General features: G+C 45.6%; 1 protein-coding gene across 1 annotated transcript; it reads left to right on the forward strand.

Moving 5' to 3' along the window:
• Positions 1–17,992: 17,992 nt before the first annotated feature.
• Positions 17,993–20,306, forward strand: LOC134222918 (uncharacterized). The gene is made up of 4 exons (XM_062702062.1): positions 17,993–18,370; positions 18,451–19,281; positions 19,401–19,697; positions 19,740–20,306. Exons 1-4 carry the CDS (start codon positions 17,993–17,995, stop codon positions 20,304–20,306), a joined length of 2,073 nt encoding a protein of 690 aa, XP_062558046.1.
• Positions 20,307–26,099: the final 5,793 nt, after the last annotated feature.

A 26,099-nucleotide genomic window follows, 5' to 3' on the forward strand; every position in this document is an offset into this window, starting at 1 on the left:
ATTTATATGCCCTAAGCCATCTCGACCGGCGCCCTTTCCCCAAATCCCAGCTTTGATGACACCGTCAGTCAGCTCCCTTCGAGTTGGGGTTAACGTGCCGCAAAGCCTGCGTGTCCTTTTCGTGGGGCGTACAACGGCAAAAGCCATTCCGACAATACAATAACGACTAACAACGAACAAGCGCCTGAAGTCGTCGGCAACGCATTAAACGAAATTAATGATTCGAAATGGTAATGTGACATGCAATAAATTAAAATTAAAAATTCCCATTTCCTCGGCACTGCTGGCGTTGCGAGCCACGGAGAAGTGATACATATCCCTCAACAAGGGGTTGGGCTGCAGAATGTAGGAAGAAAAGGATCACTTTCGGGGTCGCTTTATGGCACATTATGTAAATTTACGCATAAATTGGAATGCGTGGAAGTGCAAGTTCTAGAGGGAACGGAATGAAGGTGGAAGGCGCATTTGTTCTTCAAGCGGAATTGATTTTTTTAATATTGGCATATTAGGCTGAAACATGAGGCACAGTTTTATGGTTGGTCAGTAAAGGATGTAATTAAAAGTTATAAAATTTGAAACAAACACAGCACATAAAACTGGATGCTAACAGGATTCAATTCTAGCGCTCATGCACATGAAAAGTTTAGGACCGTAATTTGCGGAACAAACAAGTTAATTTCAAAAGTTTTTCGTACTACTCAACACATTCAAAATGTCTGATAACAAGGAAGTCACATAACCAATCCCATTGTCTCCTACTATTGTGCAGAGCGTTTTCTCGTCCCACCCCGGTCTGTCAGGTGGAGTGTTTTGCCATCGACTATTCTTAATAACTAGTCCCATTGTTCGATTCCACGATTTCGTCGATTGAGACTCTACAAAAGTTTCCAATGGCAGCGCAACAGCAGCAATCTTTTGTTGGCTAGGCTAGGATGATAATAATGATCCAATTATAATATTGCTCATAATAATCAAAAATAATGGGCGTTCTTTCATTCGATTCGCTCCCACTCTGGGATCAGCAATGGAAGGTGGGAAATCTTAGCAATTGATAACGAGGCGCATCTTCTGATGCTTTTAATTACTTGCTTGGGCATCTTGCTGCACCTCAAGTAGAAAATCCGTGATAAAACGTGCTCAAGAATGCTCGCTGCACAACATAATGGCAAGGGAGCTCGAAGACTTCAGTCATGATGGTTCAATAGCGGTGCGCCCAAGGACATTACAATTGAGGTACTAAAATCTGCTCGGAGTAGGAAGCGCGACGAAGGGAATTTGTTTTGCAATCTTCGACGATGATGATGATGATGATGATCACTTGAGCACAAGAGTTTTGCAATAGTTTTTGCTTCTTTCAGCGAATGGCACTCCTCAAGGGCGGATTGTTTTTCTAAGAACTCTTGCGCGAATTAATTGGTTGAGGAAAAGTTTCCCGGTGCGATGGCTGAAAAACACTTAATGGTAAATATTTTGCTTCCAGAGAATAAAACCGTTGAAATTTCCGAGCGACAGCGTCGTCCATCATTTGTGATGAATAATCTCGGCATGAAACGCCCGATATCGCACCCGTCCAGACTCAATCAGTCATCCCGGAGGGTGGAAATAAATCCCGACAATTTAATCCTATCGCCATTTCCGCCAAAAATTAATTTCGTTTCTACGAGTTGCGGAAGCATTTGATGGCGTGGGTGGCGACTAGCGTGACGATGAGGACGCCGAACGAGTGCAGCAGATTGGATCGGAATGACACAACACACGAAACGCTTGACATCTGAGCTCATCGAATTACGACGGGAATTCGGCGAAGCGGACCGATGATAGCGCGGGGTGATAGTAATGGGACGAAGTGGGGCGTTTCATCGAACAAACTGAGACAAATTATTCATTGGAATCAGACAGATCAGTGGTGGACAGAAGTTTCGAGGCGGTTCTTCAAAACATTTATCTTAATGGCAAAGAAGTGGCAAGTTTGACGCCCACTTGCTAAGAGACTACTCCATTGTCCCCAATTCGTATAACATTTTTCGTCATCTTGTTGCAAGAAAAGTCACGTTTTTCTATTTTTTCATTATTTCACTGACTTTTTCTCAAAAATTCCATAAAAGCTCTTCGGACTGTTCATAGAAATTTTTCCATAATTTCTTCGCAAAAAAAAATCCGCTAACTCAAAAATATAATTTCTGAAAACTCGGAAGCAAATTCTCTAGTGGAATTATTCGGGTTTTCCATCATAAATTCTTCGGATTAACCATGTAAAATTTGTCCCGGATTGACCATGAGCATGAGTAGGGGAAAGTGAGAAGACTTGATCATCCCCTGTTTTATCGAGATCAATTTCCCCCGAATATTTTAAAAGTCGATTTTTGACAGCACTCCAAAAAATCGATTGTGTATCAATAACAACAATAATTTGAGGACTGTCATACATCAGTAAAGTTTAATACACCCGATTCTGTTTTTACATGGATTTTTTTACACGGCCGTGTAAAAAATATCCCATACAAAATTTGTGCAAAGTTGCTCCATTTTGCATGATTTATCAAGAAATCATAAAACTTTTTTTACGCAAATTTTCAAATTTGAACTGAAAACTTTTTTTACACGGAACGCATCCCCCGTGTAAAAAAAGAATCGGCTGAATCAGAAAAGGGGATCAAATCTCCCCAGTCCCCCCTACAGATGATTAAACAATTTTTATTTGCCACTTTGCGATTTATCAAAATAATCTTATTTCACGAAGAACTAGCAGGTGGAGCTTGGCTCTCTATTTTCAATTTGCACAGGCCGAGAATCAGCACCAGCCACATCCTCACGGTCATCAGAGGAAGGAAAGTTAGTGCGGTATCCATTTTAACACAAAGTACAGCACGAAGAACAGCTTTGCATCCTCACGGTTGTCACGGGAAAGTTTTTCTCATGGGTGGAGTGGAGATGATAGTTACGTAAGGCAGGATGCATATTTGTTAATGAAACCCGATAGGCCGATAGTCATTTGGCTGAAAATGTTATTTTGCAGAAATGGAAACACGGTCGAATAACATGTTAAGCCGATCTGACCGAATAAGTCAATTTGTTAAAACCATGTTTGGTCGAAATGGTCTTTTGGTAGAGAGGGCCATTTTGTCCGAAATTGACATAAGGCTTGCTGACGAATAGTCACCTTTCTCTTGCACGCTCACAAAGCGAATAGGATTTGTTTTCATCGGGAAACGCTTCTAAACAAATCCTATCCGCTCTGTGGGCGTGCAAGACAAAGATGATTGAACGTCAGCAACTTTATTTGTAGGGGCCCTCCTTAGCCGTGCGGTAAGACGCGCGACTACAAAGCAAGACCATGCTGAGGGTGGCTGGGTTCGATTCCCGGTGCCGGTCTAGGCAATTTTCAGATTGGAAATTGTCTCGACTTCCCTGGGCATAATGGCCCGTTTACATATGAGCTAGTTCTAGCGGACAATGGACTATCCGACAATACTAGCGCGATATTAGCACAATGTAAACAGGAATTGTCTTCGCTAATAAGCGTTTACATTATGCTAATTTCGTGCTAGTATTGTCGGATAGTGTATTGTCCGCTAGAACTAGCTCATATGTAAACGGGCCATAAAAGTATCATCGTGTTAGCCTCATGATATACGAATGCAAAAATGGTAACTTGGCTTAGAAACCTCGCAGTTAATAACTGTGGAAGTGCTTATGGCCCGTTTACATATGAGCTAGTTCTAGCGGACAATGCACTGTCCGACAATACTAGCACGATATTAGCATCATGTAAACAGGAATTGTCCTCGCTAATAAGCGTTTACATTATGCTAATTTCGTGCTAGTATTGTCGGATAGTGCATTGTCCGCTAGAACTAGCTCATATGTAAACGGGCCATTAATGAACACTAAGCTGCGAGGCGGCTCTGTCCCAGTGTGGGGATGTAATGCCAATAAGAAGAAGAAGAAGCTTTATTTGTCCGGGAATTTTTTTTTTGGAACAGGTCATTTGGCCAAAAAAAGTCATTATGCCAAATAGGTCATTTGGTCGAAAACGCCGTTTGTCCGAAATGGTCGTTTGACAGAATGTTATTTGGCCTAATAGATAATATCAATACCGAATTTTCAAAACGACTTATCTGCTCTTGTAAACAAAGATTCAAACGTTAATTTGTCGAAACTGAGAGCAATCCCAGGCAAATCAACATCATCAGCAGGTAGCCGAAGTCTGATGGTGTTGGTTTGCGTGGGGCTGCGCTCAGATTCGACAAATCGACGTTTGAATTTTTGTTTACAAAAGCAGATAAGTCGTTTTGAAAATTCGGTATTGATATCAATGAAAATGTCAATTCGCCGAACAATATGGCCACATGTGGTCGGGGTTCTGTAAACCGAACCAAGTGTTTTTTAACTGACTTGTGGTATTTTGTTCGTGAAAGGAAATCGGAAATCATTTCATATCAATTCAAACGTACATTTGTTGTAGATGATTTGTGATCAATTCAATCTGTTGAACGAAAGATTGGGCACAAAAAAGGAGAATTGTTTGTTGACCCTTCTCAAGATTTTGCAGTACCCTGGCCATATCAGTATGTTACCGTAGATTTCCTTAATTATTTTTAACACTCATAGATGCAAGTATATCGCAAAATGACAATATTTACAAAGGAAAAAATACACTTCTTAAAGAAACGCAATAAAAGTTCTTTTTAACTAACATTTTCGATTTTTCGTTTCTTCTTCTTTTCTTCTTCTTCTGCTTATTGGCATTACATCCCCACACTGGGACAGAGCCGCCTCGTAGCTTAGTGTTCATTAAGCACAGTTATTAACTGCCAGATTTCTAAGCCAAGTTACCATTTTTGCATACGTATATCATGAGGCTAACACGATGATACCTTTATGCCCAGGGAAGTCGAGACAATTTCCAATCCGAAAATTTCCTAGACCGGCAGCCACCCTCAGCATGGTCTTGCTTTGTAGCCGCGCGTCTTACCGCACGGCTAAGGAGGCCCTATCACGGCGACCGTGCGCCGCTCAAAGCACACAAGCCCAACAGGAGTGCCAACCGGCACATCAGTGGGGAACTGCAGCGATCTCCAGTGATGTCGCAGGCAGCAGTAGCGAGTACCAGCAGTATGGCCAAGACTGCTGAGAACCAGGCAGGCCAACAGGAACTAGGATCCGAGAATAGGGTGTCCACCCCAAAATCGGAAAGCAGTGCTACTCAGGAGGGGCTACAACTTGGGAGGTCCAACCTGATGGAGGTACGAAAGCGAGTCAACGAGCTTCATGACTTTGTAAAGGACAAGCACAATGTTCACAATAAGATCAAACTTCTAGTGACAAGCATCAAGTCCGCCGTTGAAGCTGCTGAGCACGAACAGAAGCAGGGACTCGTCAGGAGAGCAGGAAGTCCCGAAGAAGCAGCGGAACGTGCAAGATTGTGCTAGCGTACTGAAGGAAGGCGTCAAGAACGGTGATTGACAAACCGTGGAAAGCCAGCGAGAGAAAATGAAGAAGCAGAAGGTGACTGTGGAAAAGAAGTAGGAGCAGAAGAAGAAAGAAAAACGTTGATCTCCTTGGGAGAGATCAAGGACGACGCCCTGATCACCGAAGCGAGCGATAGGACGACGTATGCAGCAATCCTAAGGAAATTGAGCAAAAACCCGAAGCTCAAGGACTTGGGTGAGAAAGTAGTGAGGACTAGGCGTACCCAGACGGGGGAGCTGAAGAAAGATCCTACGATCAAAAGCTCGGCCTTCCGGGAGCAGCGAAGCAAACGTAAGAGCTCTAACACAGAAGACCTGTCGGAAGACGAACTGAGGGAGGCACTAGTCTCGCAATGTATGCTGAGTGAGGTGCAGATGACGATCCGGCTGAGGAAAGACCAGCAGTTACGGCGGAACTACCACCGAGTGAACTGGCAGCGTTTCCAGCAGTGCGTCGATAACACCGTCGACTACGAGGTGCGTCCGGAGACGCCGGAATCGCACTCTCCCAGATTATGCTAAGCCGTTCTGGAAAATGACCAAAATTCTAAAATCCAAGCCTCGGCCCATTCCACCTTTGATCCCACTAGACAATAATGGCTCTAAGGATCGCTTGATAACTCCTGCAGAGAAGGTCGCTGAAATAGGTCGTCACTTCGTCAGCTCACACAATCTTGGGCAGAACATCATCAGTCCACACGAAGCAGCCGTCAACGAGCATGCTAACAACATCCATTTGATTCCCAACGACTTCTCGGAGGAGTTGGAGATCTCAGCTGACGAATTGACGGCCTATATCAAATCGTCGAAGAACATGAAGGCCCCAGGCTTCGACAGCATCCTGAATCTCGAGCTCAAACACATGAGTGCTCCGTTCTTTGAGCACCTCTCGCTGATCTTTAATCAGTGTCTCCGGCTTAGCTACTTCCCATCGTCCTGGAAGTCAGCGAAAGTCATCCCCATCCGGAAGCCTGGGAAGGATCCTTCCTCCCCAAAAGTTATCGACCCATCAGCCTTCTCTCAGGGTTATCCAAGCTATTCGAAAAAGCTATTCATCATCGGTTACTTGAGTCTGCCGAAAATCTCAACATCTTGCTCGAGGAACAGTTTGGTTTCCGACGCGGTCGGTCAACTGTACACCAACTGACCCGAGTTACCAACGTCCTCAGACGGAACAAGTTTGTCTCGAAAACATCCGCCATGGCCTTACTCGATGTCGAGAAGGCATTTGACCATGTATGGCATGATGGCCTGGTGTACAAACTACAACGCTACAATCTTCCCAGCTACCTGGTGAAAATCATCAACAATTACCTGTCGGCAAGGACATTCCGGGTCTCAATCAGCGGAGCGAGTTCCAATGCGCACAACATCGTCGCAGGCGTCCCCCAGGGCAGTATCCTCGGGCCCCTGCTTTTCAATCTGTTCACCTCCGACATGCCAGAATCTCCAGAAGGCGGCATTCTGTCTCTGTTCGCAGATGACACCTCCATCGTCTACAACGGTAGAGCAAAACTCCAACGAGGCCTGGATGCCCTGACAGAGTACCTCACCAGCTGGAAGATCTGTATCAACGCGGCGAAGACCCAGGTCATCATTTTCCCCCACTCCAAATCCCCTAAACTTGTTCCGCCTGGGGACTGTAAAATCATCCTCAATGGCACGACTGTGAAATGGGCCAATGAGGCCGACTACCTTGGCTTGACACTCGACAGCAAGCTTATTTTCAGGCAGCAGGTTGACAAAACGGTGACAAAGTGTAATGTCTTGTTGAAACTACTGTACCCTTTGATCAACCGCCGGTCGTCATTGTCCCTGAAAAATAAGCTTGCTGTCTACAAGCAAATCATCCTCCCTGTGATCGAATATGGCATACCGGTCTGGGAGAGCTGCGCTAAAACCCACCACCTCAAACTTCAACGGGTCCAAAACAAATTCCTGAGGATGATCCTCAATACCCTCCCAGGACAAGAACATCCGAGGTCCACCGTCTGACCGGAATAAAAACCTTACATGAACGCTTTGGTGAGTGTTAAAAAAAAGTTTAGGGTCCGTTGCTTGCATTCGGATCAGGCTCCAATTAGGGCGCTAGTTCCAATCTAGGTTATCAAATTTTTATTGTAAATATTAGTGTACATAGTAGTTAGGTTATCAAATTTAAAAAAAACACACCAGCGCCTCCTAAAGGCCGTCATGATATATCATATTAACACTTAAATAACAATGTAAACATAAAAATTTAAAATTGAAGTTGGAGGGCCAAGCCGGCCGAGCACTGTACATGTAGAAAAATAATAATTGTAGAACAGAAAATGATTAAATAAAGAAGAATTTTACTACTACTAGCCTGAGGAAAGCGTTCGGTGGTAGGTACACAAGTAGCACCGATACGATTACCAGCGGTTACTGCCAACAAAATGGTGGAAACGAGCAAGGTGAAAGTCATATGGTCGGGGTGTCCGTTGAGACTCACCCCTCGATTCACCATACAGATGAAGCGATGCTTCAAATGCACGGCGTTTGAACACCACGCGCCAAACTGCGAAGGCCCGGGCAGATCCGGGCTATGTAGGAAATGCGGTGAAGAAGGACACAATGCTAGGGACTGCACGAAGCTTGGCATGAAGCGACCAAGATGCCTGCTCTGCAAACCGGAGGACGGATGTGACCATATGACCGGTGGCTTCAATGCCCTGCATACAAAAAGACTATGGCAGGCCGGGATTAATGGAGAGCATCCAGTTAAATATCAATTATTGCGACACCGAACAGATTCTGTTGTGGCTGTCGACAACAGATGCAATGTGTGACGTAGCTATATTCGCTGAGCCGTTTCGGATCCCTTCTGACAACGGTAACTGGGTAGCGGATTCATCGGAGATCGCAGCTATCCAAGTGATGGACAAATTTTATATTCCAGAGGTAGTATGCACTTCAAGCAAAGGTTTCTTAATCGCCTAAATCAGCGGTTTTCAACCTGGGGTACATGTACCCCTGGGGGTACCTTCGCTGGCCTCAGGGGGTACCTCGGATAAAAATGTGTAATGGCAGATGTATTACAGTTCCAATCAAAACGTTGAATGAACATATTTTAAAAATATTTAATCTACATAATTAATCTACAAAATAAATGTTGAATAAAATGTTAAGAATATGGTTCTGAACTAAAATCTAGAGCCTAAAGAATCGGTAGCCGTGATTTAAGAGACGTGAGGGCTTTGTCCGAAAAGTTCAGTTGCTTCTTTGCTAGAGCCTGCTTTCAAGAAGTTCGGAAGCCTCCTTCCAAGAGTCTCGGAAGCCTCCTTCCAAGAGTCTCGGAAGCCTCCTTCCAAGAGGCTCGGAAGCCTCCTTCCAAGAGGCTCGGAAGCCTCCTTCCAAGAGGCTCGGAAGCCTCCTTCCAAGAGGCTCGGAAGCCTCCTTCCAAGAGGCTCGGAAGCCTCCTTCCAAGAGGCTCAGAAGCCTCCTTCCAAGAGGCTCCGAAGCCTCCTTCCAAGAGGCTCAGAAGCCTCCTTCCAAGAGGCTCAGAAGCCTCCTTCCAAGAGGCTCAGAAGCCTCCTTCCAAGAGGCTCAGGCCTCCTTCCAAGAGGCTCAGAAGCCTCCTTCCAAGAGGCTCAGGAAGCCTCCTTCCAAGAGGCTCAGGAAGCCTCCTTCCAAGAGGCTCAGGCCTCCTTCCAAGAGGCTCAGGCCTCCTTCCAAGAGGCTCAGAAGCCTCCTTCCAAGAGGCCTCAGAAGCCTCCTTCCAAGAGGCCTCAGAAGCCTCCTTACAAGAGGCTCAGAAGCCTCCTTCCAAGAGGCTCAGGAAGCCTCCTTCCAAGAGGCTCAGAGCCTCCTTCCAAGAGGCTCAGAAGCCTCCTTCCAAGAGGCTCAGCCTCCTTCCAAGAGGCTCAGAAGCCTCCTTCCAAGAGGCTCAGAAGCCTCCTTCCAAGAGGCTCAGAAGCCTCCTTCCAAGAGGCTCAGAAGCCTCCTTCCAAGAGGCTAGGAAGGCTCCTTCCAAGAGGCTCAGGCCTTCTTCCAAGAGGCCCGAAAGCCTCCTTCCAAGAGGCTCGGAAGCCACCTTCCAAGAGGCTCGGAAGCCTCCTTCCAAGAGGCTCGGAAGCCTCCTTCCAAGAGGCTCGGAAGCCTCCTTCCAAGAGGCTCGGAAGCCTCCTTCCAAGAGGCTCGGAAGCCTCCTTCCAAGAGACCCTCCCTTCAAGAGGCTTCTTTGGCTTCATTCAAGAGGCTCTGAAGCCTCCTTTCAAGAGGTTCGAAAGGCTCTTTTCAAAAAAATCGGAAGCCTTGTTACAAGAATCTCGGAAGCCTCGTTTCAAAAAAATCTCAGAAGCCTTCTTTCGCGAGTCTCAAAAGCCTTCTTTCAAGAAATTCGATTTTGCTTGTTCAAGAGGCTCGAAAACTTTATGTATAATTTGAATTGGAAAGTTTCATGTAATAACGAAAATTACAAACAATTTTCAAAATAAAAACCATATGAATAATGGAGAGCCATATATCCCGTTAGATTTCAGGTCTATATTTCATATATCTTGTTAGCTACGCTTATTTTCATTGCGGCTATAAAAATGGGGGGTACCTCAATGAATGCAAAAGTTCGAAGGGGTACCTCTCAAGAGAAAGGTTGAGAACCGCTGGCCTAAATGAACGCTGCTACGCACACCCAAAGTGGACTCCGGAGCAGTATAACCGCGCTACAAACACTGACGAAGACCAGCTTACGGCAGAGAGATGTGTAAGACAGTTGACAAAAAAACTGCTCCTTTATTTTTTACAATTTTAAACATTCAAATAAAATTCATTCAGTGAGTGCAACTAATAGATGGATATTTGAGTTTTCTAAATGTCACTTCGATCTGTCAAAATAATACACGCCGGGGCCACGCGGGCGCGCGCACAGCAAATACACCGGCGTGTAATACACTTGAGACACTTTCAGGAGGTAAGGACTGAAATGGTCAGAGAGGAGCGAAAGATAGTTTTACGTAAAGCTAGAGATGCTTTTAAAAGGGAGATCAAAATAAGCAAGTCCAACTGCTTCAAGGTGTTGTGCCGAGAATTGCGCTGATCCTTGGAGCAACGCTTATCGTGTTGTAACAGCGAAGATCAGTGGTCCAGCGAGGCCAGCGGACATGTGTCCAGACAAGCTGAAGAACATCGTGGACGGTATTTTCCCGCAGCATGCTTCTACGATGTGGCCGTCTACACCGTACGAAAATTAAGACCGAGCAACCGCTAAAGGTATGCAAGTCTCCATTGACGAACTGTCATTAGTGGCGAACGGTTTAAAGCTGAAGTTACTTTCCTGATACGTAGAAGATCCAGTTTGCTGCTGCCAACCCTAGTAGCACAATTTATATCTATTTTGTTGCAGCAACTTCAATGTGACTTAATTTGGTTGCATATGAGTCATAGTGTCTGATATATGACAAATGTGTTACTCAGGAAAATCAGGAAATCGCCAGGGAATCCAGCATCGTATAGGCCCATATGCCTGCTGGATACACTGGGGAAGCTTCTGGAAAGGATCCCGAATAGCACACTTGTCGTATACCAGTTACTGTGACTTTTATGCAACCAAATCCAGTCACATTGGAGTTGCTGTAACAAAATCGATCGGAATTGTGCTACTAGGAATGCAATCAGTACGGTCGTTGAAGTTGCAAAGAGAACGTTCAAGAAGAAGAGGTGCGGCAACCGGTTCTGCGCAGTAGTAACGATTGACGTCAAAAACGCGTTGAACAATGCCAGCTGGGATGCCATTGCCATTGAGCTACACGGAATGCAGGTGGTCCCTGGCTACTTGTGTAGAATCCTTAAAAGCATGTTCCAGAACCGGATTCTGGTTTTCGAAACGAATTCGAGGCAGAAGTCGATTAGGGTAACGACGGGCGTTTCGCAAGGCCCCATACTCGGCGCAACGCTGTGGAACGTTATGTCAACAGGATGCTAAAGTTGAAGTTGCTCAAAGGCTGAAGATCTTCAGTTTCACGGATAATGTCGTCCGGAGAGTCGATGGAAAAAAGTCAGAAGGCTAGCAAGAATCATGCCGAACGTCAGCGATTCGTAGGCAGCAATACCATAGCAGCACACTTATCCTAAAAAGGTTACTACAGCTAATATGTGACCAGATTCAGTCACAATCAAGTTGCTGCAACCATTTTAGTTCGATTTGTGCCGCTTCTGGGCGTCTTCTGGCGACAGTGTGCAAATGTGTCACGATGAAGGTACGTGGAATGCTTTAGGTAGAGTCGTGTCCCAAATACTGTGAGAGCTACAGCGTAGATGGAGAAGGGACCAGCGAATGAGTGTCGGCCTCGGGTCGTCGAAGCGCTGGTGAATCGGAAATCTTCTGCCAACTAGTATCGTCGGAACAACCTCGGAACTCGAACAGTCAATCTGCTGAAGAAAGAAGAAAGAACAAGGTACTTTGGGTATGTCGGACCACCTCTGCAACCCAAAGACGTAGTCGGCGCAATGCGCAAAAGCGTCCCCTGCGATAGCCGCCGCCATCAGAGCGGAAGTTTCGGAATTCGACTCACTATCATTAAAAATGAAACATCCTAAAATTTGAGTAAAAGATGATCAGAGTTTGCAGAAATCGCTCTCAATAGCTAACGAACAACGATAAAAGAGAGGGAAAAATCTCTTCGAATCATAACAAGCCATGAAAACAAGTCTATCGCACTATGTTTCGGATCTTGTTTTCTTTTTAAACACCCAAATGAGTGCTATAATGAATATTATGTAACCCATTTGAGTTGCATAATGTTCATTAACGCATCCATTTCGTTGGTATGGAAAAGTAAACCTTTTTATCAGTCAAACTCGAATTGTAAACCAGGTATTATGATCCGGAATTGCAAAAAAAAAATTTATCATGGGGTTCTTCCTAGCTTCTCTAATCAGTTCATTATCGTAACAGCTTCCGAAAAACGATGATGATTGAAATGAAATTAGGGATCTGTTTAGTGTAAAATACACTCATATATTGTTTCCACTTGTTAAATTATAAAACGACGGAGGATTTCTATTTTATCTCAAAATCACTATTTTTACATTTACTTACATTATCATTTCGAATTAAAATGATTTCAAAAGCTATGGTTCCGATACTAAAATACAAATCATGACTTCGTGCAGTGCATTTTCATCACATCATGTTAGGCATGCAGTCAGGCCAGACGTTTCAAACCACCCCGAACAAATTTGAACGATTCGAATTTAGTCACCCATACGGTTGAGGGATTAGCGTGTCCAGCGATGCTCCCCAAGCTCCATCATCATCGGTCTCACAATGACAACAGCCGTCCAACAGAAGAGAATGCGGTAGGTACCAGCCGTCGCTCCATTTACCACCAGAGGTCATTTCCTGGTTGGGATTGTGGCAACCACGAGGACGCGCCGACGATGATAGTGGCTGACGATGCGATGCTGGATGTTGGGATTGTCCCCGCCAACGGGGATCAAACTGATTGACTGCGCGGCTGACGCAATTTGTCTCGTCCGGAATACCTTTATGATGATGATGGCCGTCTGGGTGGAAGGCACTACACAATACGGGCTCGATTGCCAGACGAAACTCGATTATGAGAAATGACATTTTGAAAAGTGAAAGTGATTCGATTGCAATTCAATTCGTCTCTTTTTTGAAGTTGATCAGCGTGGTGGTAAACCAAACGAATGATTACCTACTCGGAATTGAAACCCTCTGATTGTAAAAACATAGGATCTGGATGGGATTCGTTTATCTATGCACGTGACCAGCAGATGCATAAACAAAGCGATAGCATCGTATGCAAACAAACTGAGCAATTTCATGGGCGCAATCTTAAGCACCGCTAGGTTTCTTATCAAAACAGTGCGCGCCAAGAAATGTCCTTCTCTGGTGCAATTTCCATTTCCAAGCGCGTGCAACCAAATAACTTCCGGAGATATTTTTTCCCTGCCCTGAGTTTCCACTTCTTGAGAGCGGCGCTATTATAGCCCCGACAGGAAACGTATGCTAATCAGCGTCGGCAAATCATATGCAGAGGACGCAGTCCACCTCATGGTCGCTGAGGGTATGTGACACATGATTTTCTTACTTTGTGTTCAGCATGAAAAGAAAATCGACCTTGCTCTTCCTCACAATTATATCGAAAGTTCGTGCAATACTGGCACAGCTCAAAACTCTTTCTTTTTTTACATTTTGATGGCAAAGCACGGAAAATAATACGAAGTTTCACCTGATAAAAACCTAAGGCGAAACTCACAATGTACGAAAATTATGCCAATTTTAAAGTTTGACGATTTTGCTAAAAATGCATGATTCCACAAATTTATTGTTTTTTAATGTATTTTTCTGAAACACGCAAAACAAATCCTGTTGTATCATCACATGCAAAAATGCAAGGGGAAAATTTTATAACTTCGTGTCTAACATTTACATATTTCGAATTGTCTGCGCTTTTAGGCTTGATAGTTCTTCATGAAATTCAAAAAATGTTCTCTTCTAGTGAGGACGAGCGGAAAAATTTGATCCGCATACCGAATACCCTCGACAACCACCGAGAGAGCAAACCCGCACGCCGCAAGTTTGCTTTTTAAGTATGGCCACGTGCACGACCGCACCCGTCCACACGTTCACCGCATTCCGCACCCAAACAGCGAACTGCGCGCACATCATATCGCAACGATCGTCGCTCATAAACAACTCATTCCTGGCTTACATGCGGTACAAAACGGTTTAATGCACAAATGCGAAATGATTCAGTCAAATCCCATTCTCCAGCAGCGGCAGCTTATCTCGGTAATTCACCACCGAACCGCTATGATACCTACCCTACCCGCAAGTGAAATTCTATTGCGGAACCGCGCGACGTGGGTCGTTGTTTGTTTAGCATTATTTTGATAACTGGTTCGAATTTGGGTGGGACGTTATCCCGAGCTGCGATTAAACGATGCGATAAATTGAGTTTCCTCTTTTCGAATTGGCAATTGATGGGAAAGTTTTTGGAACGGTTGTTTGTGCATCGGGAAAATCATAACAAGATTATTTAATTTTTCGTGAGGAATTAGAAACGAAAGTCATATCCGCAATGACTTGCCACAACCATTATTTCATAATAGTTGCTTTGAATTATATTTATTTTCGTTAAATTTTTATATTTCATGCAATTCTATTCAATACTACATGACTGTTTTTTACTTGATGGTTTAAAATGTGACCAGAACTCGTGCACGAGAGTTATAAAACCACCAGTAGCATTCCGCTTCTCGCCTCGAGACGAGCAAACCATGTAAACAGGGTATGACATTACGCATCTCCAATCGAATCACTCGATTCGTACATTTATGCTCTCGATACGAAAAACTGCGGCAGTAGGGCTCATTCACAAATTGCACAATGCAAAAAAATACAGATTTGAACCCCCACCCACCCCTTCTGTTGCTCGTTTGTAACATTTCCTTTATACCCACCCACCTTTATTTGTGACGCAAAACGTCCTTCTAAATTTCACAAAAAATCTTCGTATTTTTAGTGAGCTCCACTTAAACTTTCTACAAGAGAAAAATGATGCTGTCAAATTTCAATTTAATTAGTTAAAAACTTTGAATGATGATGTGGGAGTTCATAGCACGTACTATGGATTTAGAGACTCCAAGCGTTACTTGATTGCTGTTTGCTATTCTTGCGCCGTCATAGCATTACGATTATCATCGCAGTAGCCTGGCACCTAGCTTGGTCATTTCGCCTCGTGTGCGTCGTCCGGATAGGTCATGAATTGAGGCGATTCTTCCGCAGCAGGAAACTGATTCACCACAAAATTTTAGTGATGGTTAAATTCATAGTTAATTGAAACAAATATCTGTTTTTTAAAAGGACATTTTCATTTATGCCAGTATTGTTTAGAAAAAAACCCAGATTAATCCACCTAGCGGTGATGGTGCCTTTCTCGACCTTCGTAAAATGTGTGTGCTTGAAAATAGATGAGCTAGTAGCTAGGAGTAAAAAAGACAAATTTCTTTGTCCGTTCTATGAAAATCAGATTATTTATGGCAAAGATATTGTAGATCCAGTTGAAAACCGAAAATCATATTTTGTCCCATTCCCGGATATCGCGACTGCATCGCGAGTGGTGCCCGACTATGCGCACTACTCGCGATGCAGTTGCAACATCCGGAAATGCGAGAAAACTCGATTGTCGCGAAACCTCGGTTCGGTTTTCAGCTTGATCTACAATATGCTAATAAGAATTTCGACATTTTTGTTTCCTTTTCCAATCTTTTTGACGTACATACCCCTGTTTTATTTTACCCAGTCATATATTTTAAGGATATTACTTTTGGATGTAAATTGAACTGAAGCTCCGACTACACAAAAAGAAAACGAAAATGTCATTCCCAGCAATCGAGCGGAGGGCAATATTTGTTATGATATAAATCTCATGACCGTCTTTCTGCCAAACTCCCGTATGAAGAGGGAGGGAAGTGTATCAGTATGGAAGCATCCGATAGTTCGTTTTCGGAAAGAAATTATAGCTTTGTTGCACAAGAAAGGCAAAAAGTATTTTGGCCATAATTTCTAAGGTAATAGTCCAATCTAGCCAACTTTCAATAGTAAATAAAAGAACAGGATTCCGCGTCTAATGCAATTTGTTGTGAGTAAATTTCTTTGAGGGTAAGTCCATTAAAAGTCAGCTAGTCTTTTTTACTCGCTTTTTTATAACACATAGTATATTTTGACCATAATTTCTGTGCCCATGGTCCAAATTTTCAATAGAAAACAATACGACAGGATTCCGCGTCGAATGAAACTTGTTGGAATTATAGATAGTGGAATTTATAGATGAGTGAAGATAAATCCTCTGTCTTCAAACGAACTGTCAAACGTGTCTCCAAACGAGCATGACGTCACGATTTCAATGGAAACGTTAAGGGCTGTGACTTCATATGAGCGTGTGCACGGATAAAAAAAAATCGACTCAGCCATGCTTTCGCTCATCTATATATTCTACTATCTATAGTTGGAATTAAATCGGTTGAGGATAAGTTCCAAAAAAGTGAGCTAAACTTTTCGCTCTTTTGGTGCGCGCACACCCACACACAGAGACATCATCGCAGTTCGTCGAGCTTATATGTATACAACACTATTGGTCTCCAGGCCTTCTGTGAAAGTTTGGTTTTGGAGCGAACATACAGCCTTTTCGTATAAAAAGGCAAAAATGGTGTTTCGGCCATAACTTCCGATCCCATGGTCCGACCTGACCAATTTTCAATAGAAAACAATGGGACAAGATTCTGCGTCGAATGCTATCTGTTGCGAGCGACCTGAGAAGCACACATATTGCACATCAATCACAGTAACTTATATATGACCGGATTCAGTCACAATATGGTTACTGCAACCATATTTGTTGAACTTGTGTTGCTTGGGGAATAGATGAAGTCTAAGTGCTAAAAAAGTGAGCTAGACTTTTTCGAACTCTTTTTCGCAATAAATAGTAATTTGACCATAACATCTAAGCCCATAGTCCGATCTGGCCAATTTTCAATAAGAAAATATGAGACATTCTGCGTCGAATGCAATTTAATGCGAGCAAATCGGTTGAGGAAAAGTGCCTGAAAAATGAGTGACATTTTTTGAGTAGTTTTGCACACACACACACATAGGGTAAGACGGTATAATGCGCCCCACCTGGCCAAAACGCCCCCCTTTGATTTCTAGACAACTATACCTAGCTAAGGGTAAAAATCAATTGGAACCTATAAATATTTGTAAAACTATCATACTATGTGAATGTGGAAGTATTTTTCTATTACACAATGAAAATATTAGCAAAATACAAAAAGTTACAGTTTTGATGTAACTTTTCATGTTTGTTTGCTCAACATTCTGGAGCGACTCTTGCATACTGTCCGGAAAACTTGCACTGGAACACTCAGTTGGGCAACAAAATAAATTTTCTCAGTTGTTAAAATGCTATAAAATTGCTTCCATCTTCGAAAATGTAACGATTTTCGAAAACATTTTTCACTGGCCAAAACGCCCCAGTGTAGGCAGGACGGTATGCCCTTACCAACTGTACACAAGCGCAGCGAGCCTGCAGCAGTTGCTTCCAAATTGTATGGACAATATTGAAATGTAATTCACACCTGATTAAATGGACTTATGTTGGATTTTTAATGCCAAGCACATAATGATTTGTAACCTTTTTGTTATGGGATAGATAAAATACTAATGAAGGGCTATGAAACGTGTTTGCTTACGGTGGGGCGTATTGCCCAGGTACTTTTTGAAATCCAGTTTTTCACCACTTTTCAAAAAAGCTTTACTACATATTGTCAGTAATATTTTTATATGACTACTCATAGGTAATGCATTTGCGACTTGTTGAACTACCAAATAACACAAAGTTTACATAAATTACGTTGAAAAGTAAAAAGTTTTCAAAGGAATTGTCTTAGGGGGGGCATATTATACCGTCTTACCCTACACACAAGGAGGAGGTTTGGAGAGATCTCCACCCAACGCATCGGGTGCGAGAGAAATGGAGATGAAGGACACGAGTAGCGAAGTAGTCGTCGTGGAGAGCGATAACGATACGCCAATAGTCGATAAGCAGCAGCACAATGCAGTGGAGATAGGGTCGAGTGGCATCCTGCCGAGCTTGACCGTCGTCATGGTGCAACTCGATGACATTATCGACTTCACCAATGAACGGGGCAATATGTCGAGGGAGCTGAAGCTGAAATTGCTTAAGCTTCGCAATTTGGTTCTTGCTGCCAAGCAAGAACAGGAAGTGCTTGCGGCCAGGCTGGAAGGCTGTGGTAAAGCGGAGAAGAGTACACAGACTGCTCCCTTCTCCTTCCATAGTACCACAACCATGGCACAGGAGGCGTTAGATTTTGCCCTCAGCGACAGAGCGGTAGAGAGGAGAACAGATAAGCGAGCCAGGGACTCGCCTGGCATTAAGCGCTTTAAACAGAACGCAAAAGGCGTCGGGAGAGCGCAAATCAGAAGAGCGGGCCCACGGAAGTTGCAAACATGGGAGAACGGCGTAAGAAGAAAGCGAGGACGAAACGAGCCAGTCGGCCACCGGAGGAGGGAAGCCAACCCGACCAAGACAACCTGCGGTCGGACGGTCCCTGGCAAACGGTAGTAAATAAACCGAAGGTGAAAGCGGCAATCACGCGCCCGGCGAGAGCCAGACAGAAGGGTGAAGCACTTCTCATTAAAACAGAGAAAGAGCGCTACGCCGACGTGCTCAAGGCGATGCGCAGCGCCGAGAAACTGGCGGACCTCGGTAAAGAGGTTCGCAGCATAAGACGGACGAGAGCGGGCAAGATGATGATTGTCTTAAGGAAGGGCTCACAGGCGAACGGTACCTCATATGGAGCACTAGCCCTAGAAATCCTAGGCGAGTGTGTAGTAGTAAGGGCTCTTTACGACGAAGTGACCCTCCAATGTAAGGAGCTGGATGAAGTCACGACATCGAAAGAGATCGCCTCGGCCATCAAGGACCAAGGTGGAGTGGTGGTAGCAAATGCGTCCATCCGTCTGCGAAGAGGACCGCAGGGGACGCAGATTGCCACGGTGAAGTTACCGGCCATCGACGCTAACAAGGTGATCAAAGTTGGTAAGCTGAAAGTTGGCTGGTCAGTATGTCCAGTCAGCCTCTACCAACCACTGGTAGTCCACAAGTGCTTCCGCTGCCTCGAACCGGGACACAAATCGTGGGCGTGCAAAGGGCCGGATAGGAGTAACCTATGTAGGCAATGCGGCGAAGAGGGCCATAAGGCGCACACGTGCGAGAAAGCACCATCGTGTACGCTATGCGCGAGCAGGAAGCAGGAACATAACCACGCTATGGGTGGACCTGCGTGCCCGTTGAGTGGTTATACGAGGAAGCCGTGCAAGTAACGCAGCTCAACCTCAACCATTGTGCGGCCGCCCAGCAGTTGCTGTGGCAGTCGGTAGTAGAAGCGAGAACGGACGTCGCTATCTTGTCGGACCCGTACCGCATCCCCGCGGATAATGGGAACTGGGTAGCGGATAGATCCAAATCAGCGGCGATTTGTACGACGGGAAGATACCCGATCCAGGAAGTGCTGAACACAAGAGCGGAGGGTACTGTTATAGCGAAAATAAATGGAGTGTACTACTGCAGCTGCTACGCCCCACCAAGGTGGCCGATAGAACAATTCACCGAGATGGTCGATCGGCTAACATCAGACCTAGTGGGTAGCAAGCCAGTAGTAATTGCAGGAGACTTCAATGCGTGGGCGATAGAGTAGGGAAGTTGCTTTACTAACTGGAGAGGGCAAACGCTGCTAGAGGCTTTCGCCAAGCTGGATGTCGTGCTGTGCAACGAAGGCTCCAAAAGTACCTTCCAGCGAAACGGAGTGGAATCGATAATAGACGTAACGTTCTGCAGTCCAAGTTTGGTCGGTGATATGCAGTGGATGGTCGACGACGGTTACACCCACAGTGACCATCTAGCTATCCGGTACAGGATAGGCAGCGAGGCAAGAAGAGAAAGCCGGAGAGCTACTCCCACAACCCGGTCGTGGAAGGTCGCCCACTTCGACGGTGGGACCTTCAGTGAAGCTATGGGTCTGGAAGAAAACACGGGAAGTTTAAGCGGCGACGAACTGGTTGCGGTCCTGTCTCGAGCTTGTGACGCGACCATGCCGAGGAAGGTGCGACCACGGAACTGCAGGCCACAGGTATACTGGTGGAGCGATGAAATTGCAGCCCTTCGAGCAGCCTGTCTCCGGGCTAGAAGAAAAACGCAAAGGACACGCTTGGCGGAAGTGAGGAGGAACGCATCGAGCAATTCAAAGCAGCGAGACTGGCTCTAAACAAGGCCATCAAAGAAAGCAAGAAAGCCTGCTTCGACAGACTGTGCCAGAGCGCCAACTCGAACCCATGGGGAGACGCCTATCGGGTGGTGATGGCCAAAACAAGAGGAGCACTGGCTCCTCCCGAGCGATGTCCAACGAGGCTGAAGACTATAATCGAGGCACTATTCCCGCACCACGGCCCAACCCACTGACCGCCAGCAGCGAGGGTAGCAAATGATGAAGCGGTGGAGAGGGTGACGGTAGAAGAGATATTGACGGTGGCAAAGTCCCTCGACCCGAGTAAAGCACCTGGTCCGGACGGGATCCCGAATATGGCATTGAAGGCAGCCATAACGACTAACCCGAACATGTTTAGGTTGGCCATGCAGAAGTGTCTGGACGAGAGGACATTCCCGGATATATGGAAGAGACAGCGTTTGGTCCTGTTACCGAAACCTGGCAAGCCACCAGGAGACCCCTCAGCGTACAGACCAATCTGTCTTATAGACACGGTAGGGAAGCTACTGGAGAAGTTGATCCTGAACAGACTGTCGCCGTACGTCGAGGAGGTAGGAGGATTATCGAGCGAGCAATTCGGCTTTCGGAGAGGAAGGTCTACTCTGGGTGCCATTAAATCGGTGGTTGACACTGCAAAGGTCGCCATCGAATGCAAGCGGCGCGGTATACGTTACTGCGCAGTAATAACACTCGCGAACTCGTGGCTTCGGCTGGGAGTACCGGTAAGGCTGTACAAGATTCTGGGAAGCTACTTTCAGAAACGAGTATCGATCTACGAAATAGACGAAGGCTTGGCTAGCGCCCTCATCACGGCAGGTATCCCACAGGGATCCATTTAGGGTACATTTCTGTGGAACGTGAAGTACGATGGCGTGCTGCGGTTGAAGCTCCCGCCAGGAGTCAAGTTAGTGGGATTCGCCGATGACGTAACCATGACCGTGTACGGAGAATCCGTCGAAGAGGTCGAATTGACTGCAGCCTATTCGATCAGCCTAGTGGAGGAATGGTTGCGCAGCAAGAAGCTACAGTTGGCGCATCATAAAACGGAGATGATAGTCGTTAACAATCGGAAATCGGTTCAGGAGGCGACAATTAGAGTCGGCGGCTGCGACATCACCTCCAAGAGATCTCTGAAACAATTGGGGGTGATGCTCGACGATAAGTTGAGCTTTAAAAGTCATGTCGACTACGCCTGCCAGCGCGCGTCGACGGCGATAGCGGCACTATCGAGGATGATGGCGAAAAACTCTAGGGTGTGCTCCAGCAAGCGCAAGCTGCTGGCAAGCGTGGCGGTTTCAATACTACGATACGGAGGACCAGCTTGGGTGTCAGCGTTGAGCGTAAACTGCAACGTGCGAAAGCTGGAGAGTACTCATAGGCTAATGTGCCTGAGAGTTATCAGCGCATATCGCACCGTATCTCGCGAAGCGGCATGTGTACTCGCGGGCATGATGCCTATCAAACTGGTGGTAGAGGAAGACGAGGAGTGCTACGCCCTCAGGGGCACCGATAACGCTCGAAGGAATATAAAGGCAGCAACGGTAGCCAAATGGCAGAGAGTGGGACAACTCGCCTAAGGGAAGGTGGACCCATCGCTTAGTCCCAAGTGTGTCGGCATGGATTAGCAGACCTCATGGGGAGCTAAACTTTGGCTTGACCCAGTTCTTAACAGGCCATGGATGCTTCAAGTGGTACCTACACAGGTTTGGTCACGCGGCTTCTCCCACCTGTCCGCAATGCCCAGACGTGACAGAAACGGCTGAACACATCCTGTTCACATGTCCTCGGTTCGAAACGGAGAGGAGTGCGATGTTGGGGGCATGCGGAACGGACACCAACACCGATAACATCGTCATAAAAATGTGCCAGAACCCAGAACAGTGGATAGTGGTTGCAATAGCGACGTCCAGGATAGCCGACATCCTGCAACGAAGTTGGCGCATAGAGCAGCAGCAGGCAGCCGTTACGGATAGTGGACCATGAGTCGTGGAAGTCGTGAATATATATGTCGATAATGGATGGGAACGACAGCGTCGCAACTGTATTCAGCTTGCGGCGAGCGCGTAGCCGCAGAACGTGGCGAAACGGCCGGGTTCGGAGGAGCTCCCGCTTTCGGGGAACTTCTCGTCGGAGTAGGTTAGATCCGCCGTCGGGGACTATCCGAGTCGTTCGCGATCGCGACCGAGGCGGGAGCTAAATGGCTCAATGAATAAGGTGAGAGCTGAATGGCTCAAGGCAAATGAAACTCGGTTATCGGAGTAGGCTAGGTCCACCGCCGGGGATCAGCTGAGTAGACCGTGGCGTGCGAATGTACCGGCTTCGGGTCATCAGGGCACCATTGAACTGGAAGTTATCTCCACCCGGAATCTTTGGATCGACCTCGGCACTCGCCCGGTCACCCGTTGAGACGGGTCGTCGGTTACGGGGAGCTTCCGACGTCAGGGAACTCCTGTCGGAGTAGGATTGATCCACCGCCGGGGACTATCCGAGTAGTCCGCGACCAAGGTGAGAGCTGAATGGCTCATCGGTTAAGCAAGAAGCTGAAAGGCGCAGTTCATGGGAAATCGGTTAATCGGAGTAGGCTAGGTCCACCGCCGGGGACCAGTTGAGTAGATCGTGCCGCGTGAATGCACCTGCTTCGGGTCGTCGGGGCACCACTGAACCGGAAGCTATCTCCACCTGGAATCTTTGGCCTGACCTCGGCACTCGTCCGGTCACCCGTTGAAGTGAGAATGTGCGTAGGACTTGACCGGATCTATGAACATGCATACCAGGTGAATGTGTAGTGTTGGTAATGTAACAGCCATCCACGAATGCGGGTCGTCGGTATCGGGGAGCTTCCGCCGCCGGGGACTCCCCGTCGGAGTAGGGTAGATCCGCCGCCGGGGACTATCTGAGTAGCTTGCGAGCACGTGGAGAGCTAAATGGCTCTAAAAATAAAAAGGAAAGTAGATGCGTTGCTGAATGGCACAAGGAAAAAAAAAGTAAAGGGCTTAAGGGCCCACGCTTTTTTTTTGTGTGCTTGCTGGCACCAATAAAGGGAGCCAAAGGGCTCAGACGTATGACAAAACATCGCAGAGAGGCACTGTGAAAGGTGTTGTTTTGGGAGGAGTACTTTTAGTACTGCTTTCCCCACAGAAGTAATACTGAAAGAGTAGTCCAGGGGGAATTGTGCATTAGAAGAGAGGGTAACTCAAGTAACCTTCTGTTGCTTGGGTGGGTTTAGTGGGTTCGGCGGTCTGGCCTTCTGCCAATCGCGCCAACCCCACTCCCTGAGTGATAATTCCAGGTGTCTGTATGCACATTTGCCTTCATCCTCTATAAAGAAAAAAACACATACGCACACACACCCACACACACACACACACACACACACACACACACACACACACACACACACACACACACACACACACACACACACACACACACACACACACACACACACACACACACACACTCACAGACATCACCTCAATTCGTCGAACTGAGTCGATTGGTTCTTCTTCTTCTTCTTATTGGCATTACATCCCCACACTGGGACAGAGCCGCCTCGCAGCTTAGTGTTCATTAAGCACTTCCACAGTTATTAACTGCGAGGTTTCTAAGCCAGGTTACCATTTTTGCATTCGTATATCATGAGGCTAACACGATGATACTTTTATGCCCAGGGAAGTCGAGACAATTTCCAATCCGAAAATCGCCTAGACCAGCACCGGGAATCGAACCCAGCCACCCTCAGCATGGTCTTGCTTTGTAGCCGCGCGTCTTACCGCACGGCTAAGGAGGGCCGAGAGTCGATTGGTATATAACACTATGGGTCTCCGGGCCTTCTATAAAAAGTTTGTTTTTGGAGCGATCATATAGCCTTTACCGTATACTTAGTATACGAGAAAGGCAAAAATGGTATAATTTTCGATCCCATAGTTCGATCTGGCCAATTTCAAATAGGAAACAATGGGACAGGATTCTGCGTCGAATGCAACTTGTTGCGAGCAAATCGGTTGAGGATAAGTGCTCGAAAAATGAGTGACAATTTTTACGCGATTTTTTCGTTTGAATTTGTATTTTGGCCATAACTTTCGATCCCATAGTCCGAGCTGGCCAATTTCAAATAGGAAACAATGGGACAGGATTCTGCGTCGAATGCAACTTGTTTCGAGCAAATCGGTTGAGGATAAGTGCCCGAAAAATTAATGACATTTTTCACGCGATTTTTTCGTATGAATTTGTATTTTGGCCATAATGTCTGATCCCATAGTCCGACCTGGCCAATTTCAAATAGGAAACAATGGGACAGGACTCTGCGTCGAATGCAACTTGTTGCGAGCATATCGGTTGAGGATAAGTGCCCGAAAAATGAGTTACATTTTGTACGGGATTTTTCGTATGAATTTGTATTTTGACCATAACTTCTGATCCCATAGTCCGATCTGGCCAATTTAAAATAGAAAACAATGGGACAGGACTCTTCGTCGAATGCAACTTGTTGCGAGCAAATCGGTTGAGGATAAGTACCCGAAAAATGAGTGACATTTTTTGAGTAGTTTTGCGCACACACACACACACACACACACACACACACACACACACACACACACACACACACACACACACACACACACACACACACACACACACACACACACACACACACACACACACTCACAGACATCACCTCAATTCGTCGAACTAAGTCGATTGGTATATAACACTATGGGTCTCCGGGCCTACTATAAAAAGTTTGTCTTTGGAGCGATCATATAGCCTTTACCGTATACTTTGGCCATATCTGTTTAATTTTCAATACGAAACAATGGAACAAGATTCTGCGTCGAATGCAACTTGTTGCAGGCAAATCGGCTAAAAGTAAGTGCCTAAAAAATGAGTGAGAATTTTTCTTGCCAACAAATTTATTTTGGCCATTACTTTGAATCCCATAGTTCGATTCGACCAATTTTCAATACGAAACAATGGGACAGGATTTCGCGTCGAACGAAACTTGTTGCGAGCAAAACGGTTAAGGATAAGTGCCTGAAAAATGAGTGAGAATTTTGTACGTGTTTCTCATGTGAAAAAGTGGATTTTGGCCATAACTTCGAAACCCATTGTCCGATCTGTCCAACTTTCATTACGAAACAATGGGACAAGATTCTGCGTTGAATGAAACTTGTTGCGAGTAAATCAGCTAAGAGTAAGTGTCTAAAAAGTGAGTGAGAATTTTTGTTGTAAAAAAATATATTTTGGCCATAACTCCGAAGCCCATAGTCCGATTCGGCCAATTTTCAATACGAAACAATGGGACAAGATTCCGCGTCGAATGCAACTTGCGAGCAAATCGGTTAATGATAAGTGCCTGAAAAATGAGTGAGATTATTTTGCGCACACACATACGCACACATACACACACACATACACACACATACACACACACACATACACACACAGACATCACTTCAATTCGTCGAGCTGAGTCGATCGGTATATAACACTATGGGTCTCCGGGACTCCTATAAAAAGTTCGTTTTTGGAGCGAACATATAGCCTTTACGTATACTTTGTATACGAGAAAGGCAAAAAGCTTTTAAAAATACTTTGATTCAAGCGGCTTCAAACGCTTACAAATTCCAACAGGATATTAAAATGCTGCTCCATATAGGTTGTGGGAATTGGTGTGGAACGAATCTTCGACACTTTCAACCTATCTAAGTTACTTTTCATAATACGAGTTTGTACAATTCCATTTAATTCCACCACTTGATAGTACCTTTAACAGATACGTATTTCGACATT

Source organism: Armigeres subalbatus, chromosome 3 (genome assembly GCF_024139115.2).
Source record: "Armigeres subalbatus isolate Guangzhou_Male chromosome 3, GZ_Asu_2, whole genome shotgun sequence".
NCBI classification, from domain to species: Eukaryota; Metazoa; Arthropoda; class Insecta; order Diptera; family Culicidae; genus Armigeres; species Armigeres subalbatus.

Excerpts from the sequence above, each read along its gene's own strand:
- LOC134222918 (XM_062702062.1), top strand. The coding sequence starts at position 17,993 with ATGGAGATGAAGGACACGAGTAGCGAAGTAGTCGTCGTGGAGAGCGAT. Across the intron at positions 18,371-18,450 it reads TTGCCCTCAGCGACAGAGCG|AGCGCAAATCAGAAGAGCGG; the intron begins GTAGAGAGGAGA and ends AGGCGTCGGGAG. Across the intron at positions 19,282-19,400 it reads CACCATCGTGTACGCTATGC|CAGTTGCTGTGGCAGTCGGT; the intron begins GCGAGCAGGAAG and ends GCGGCCGCCCAG.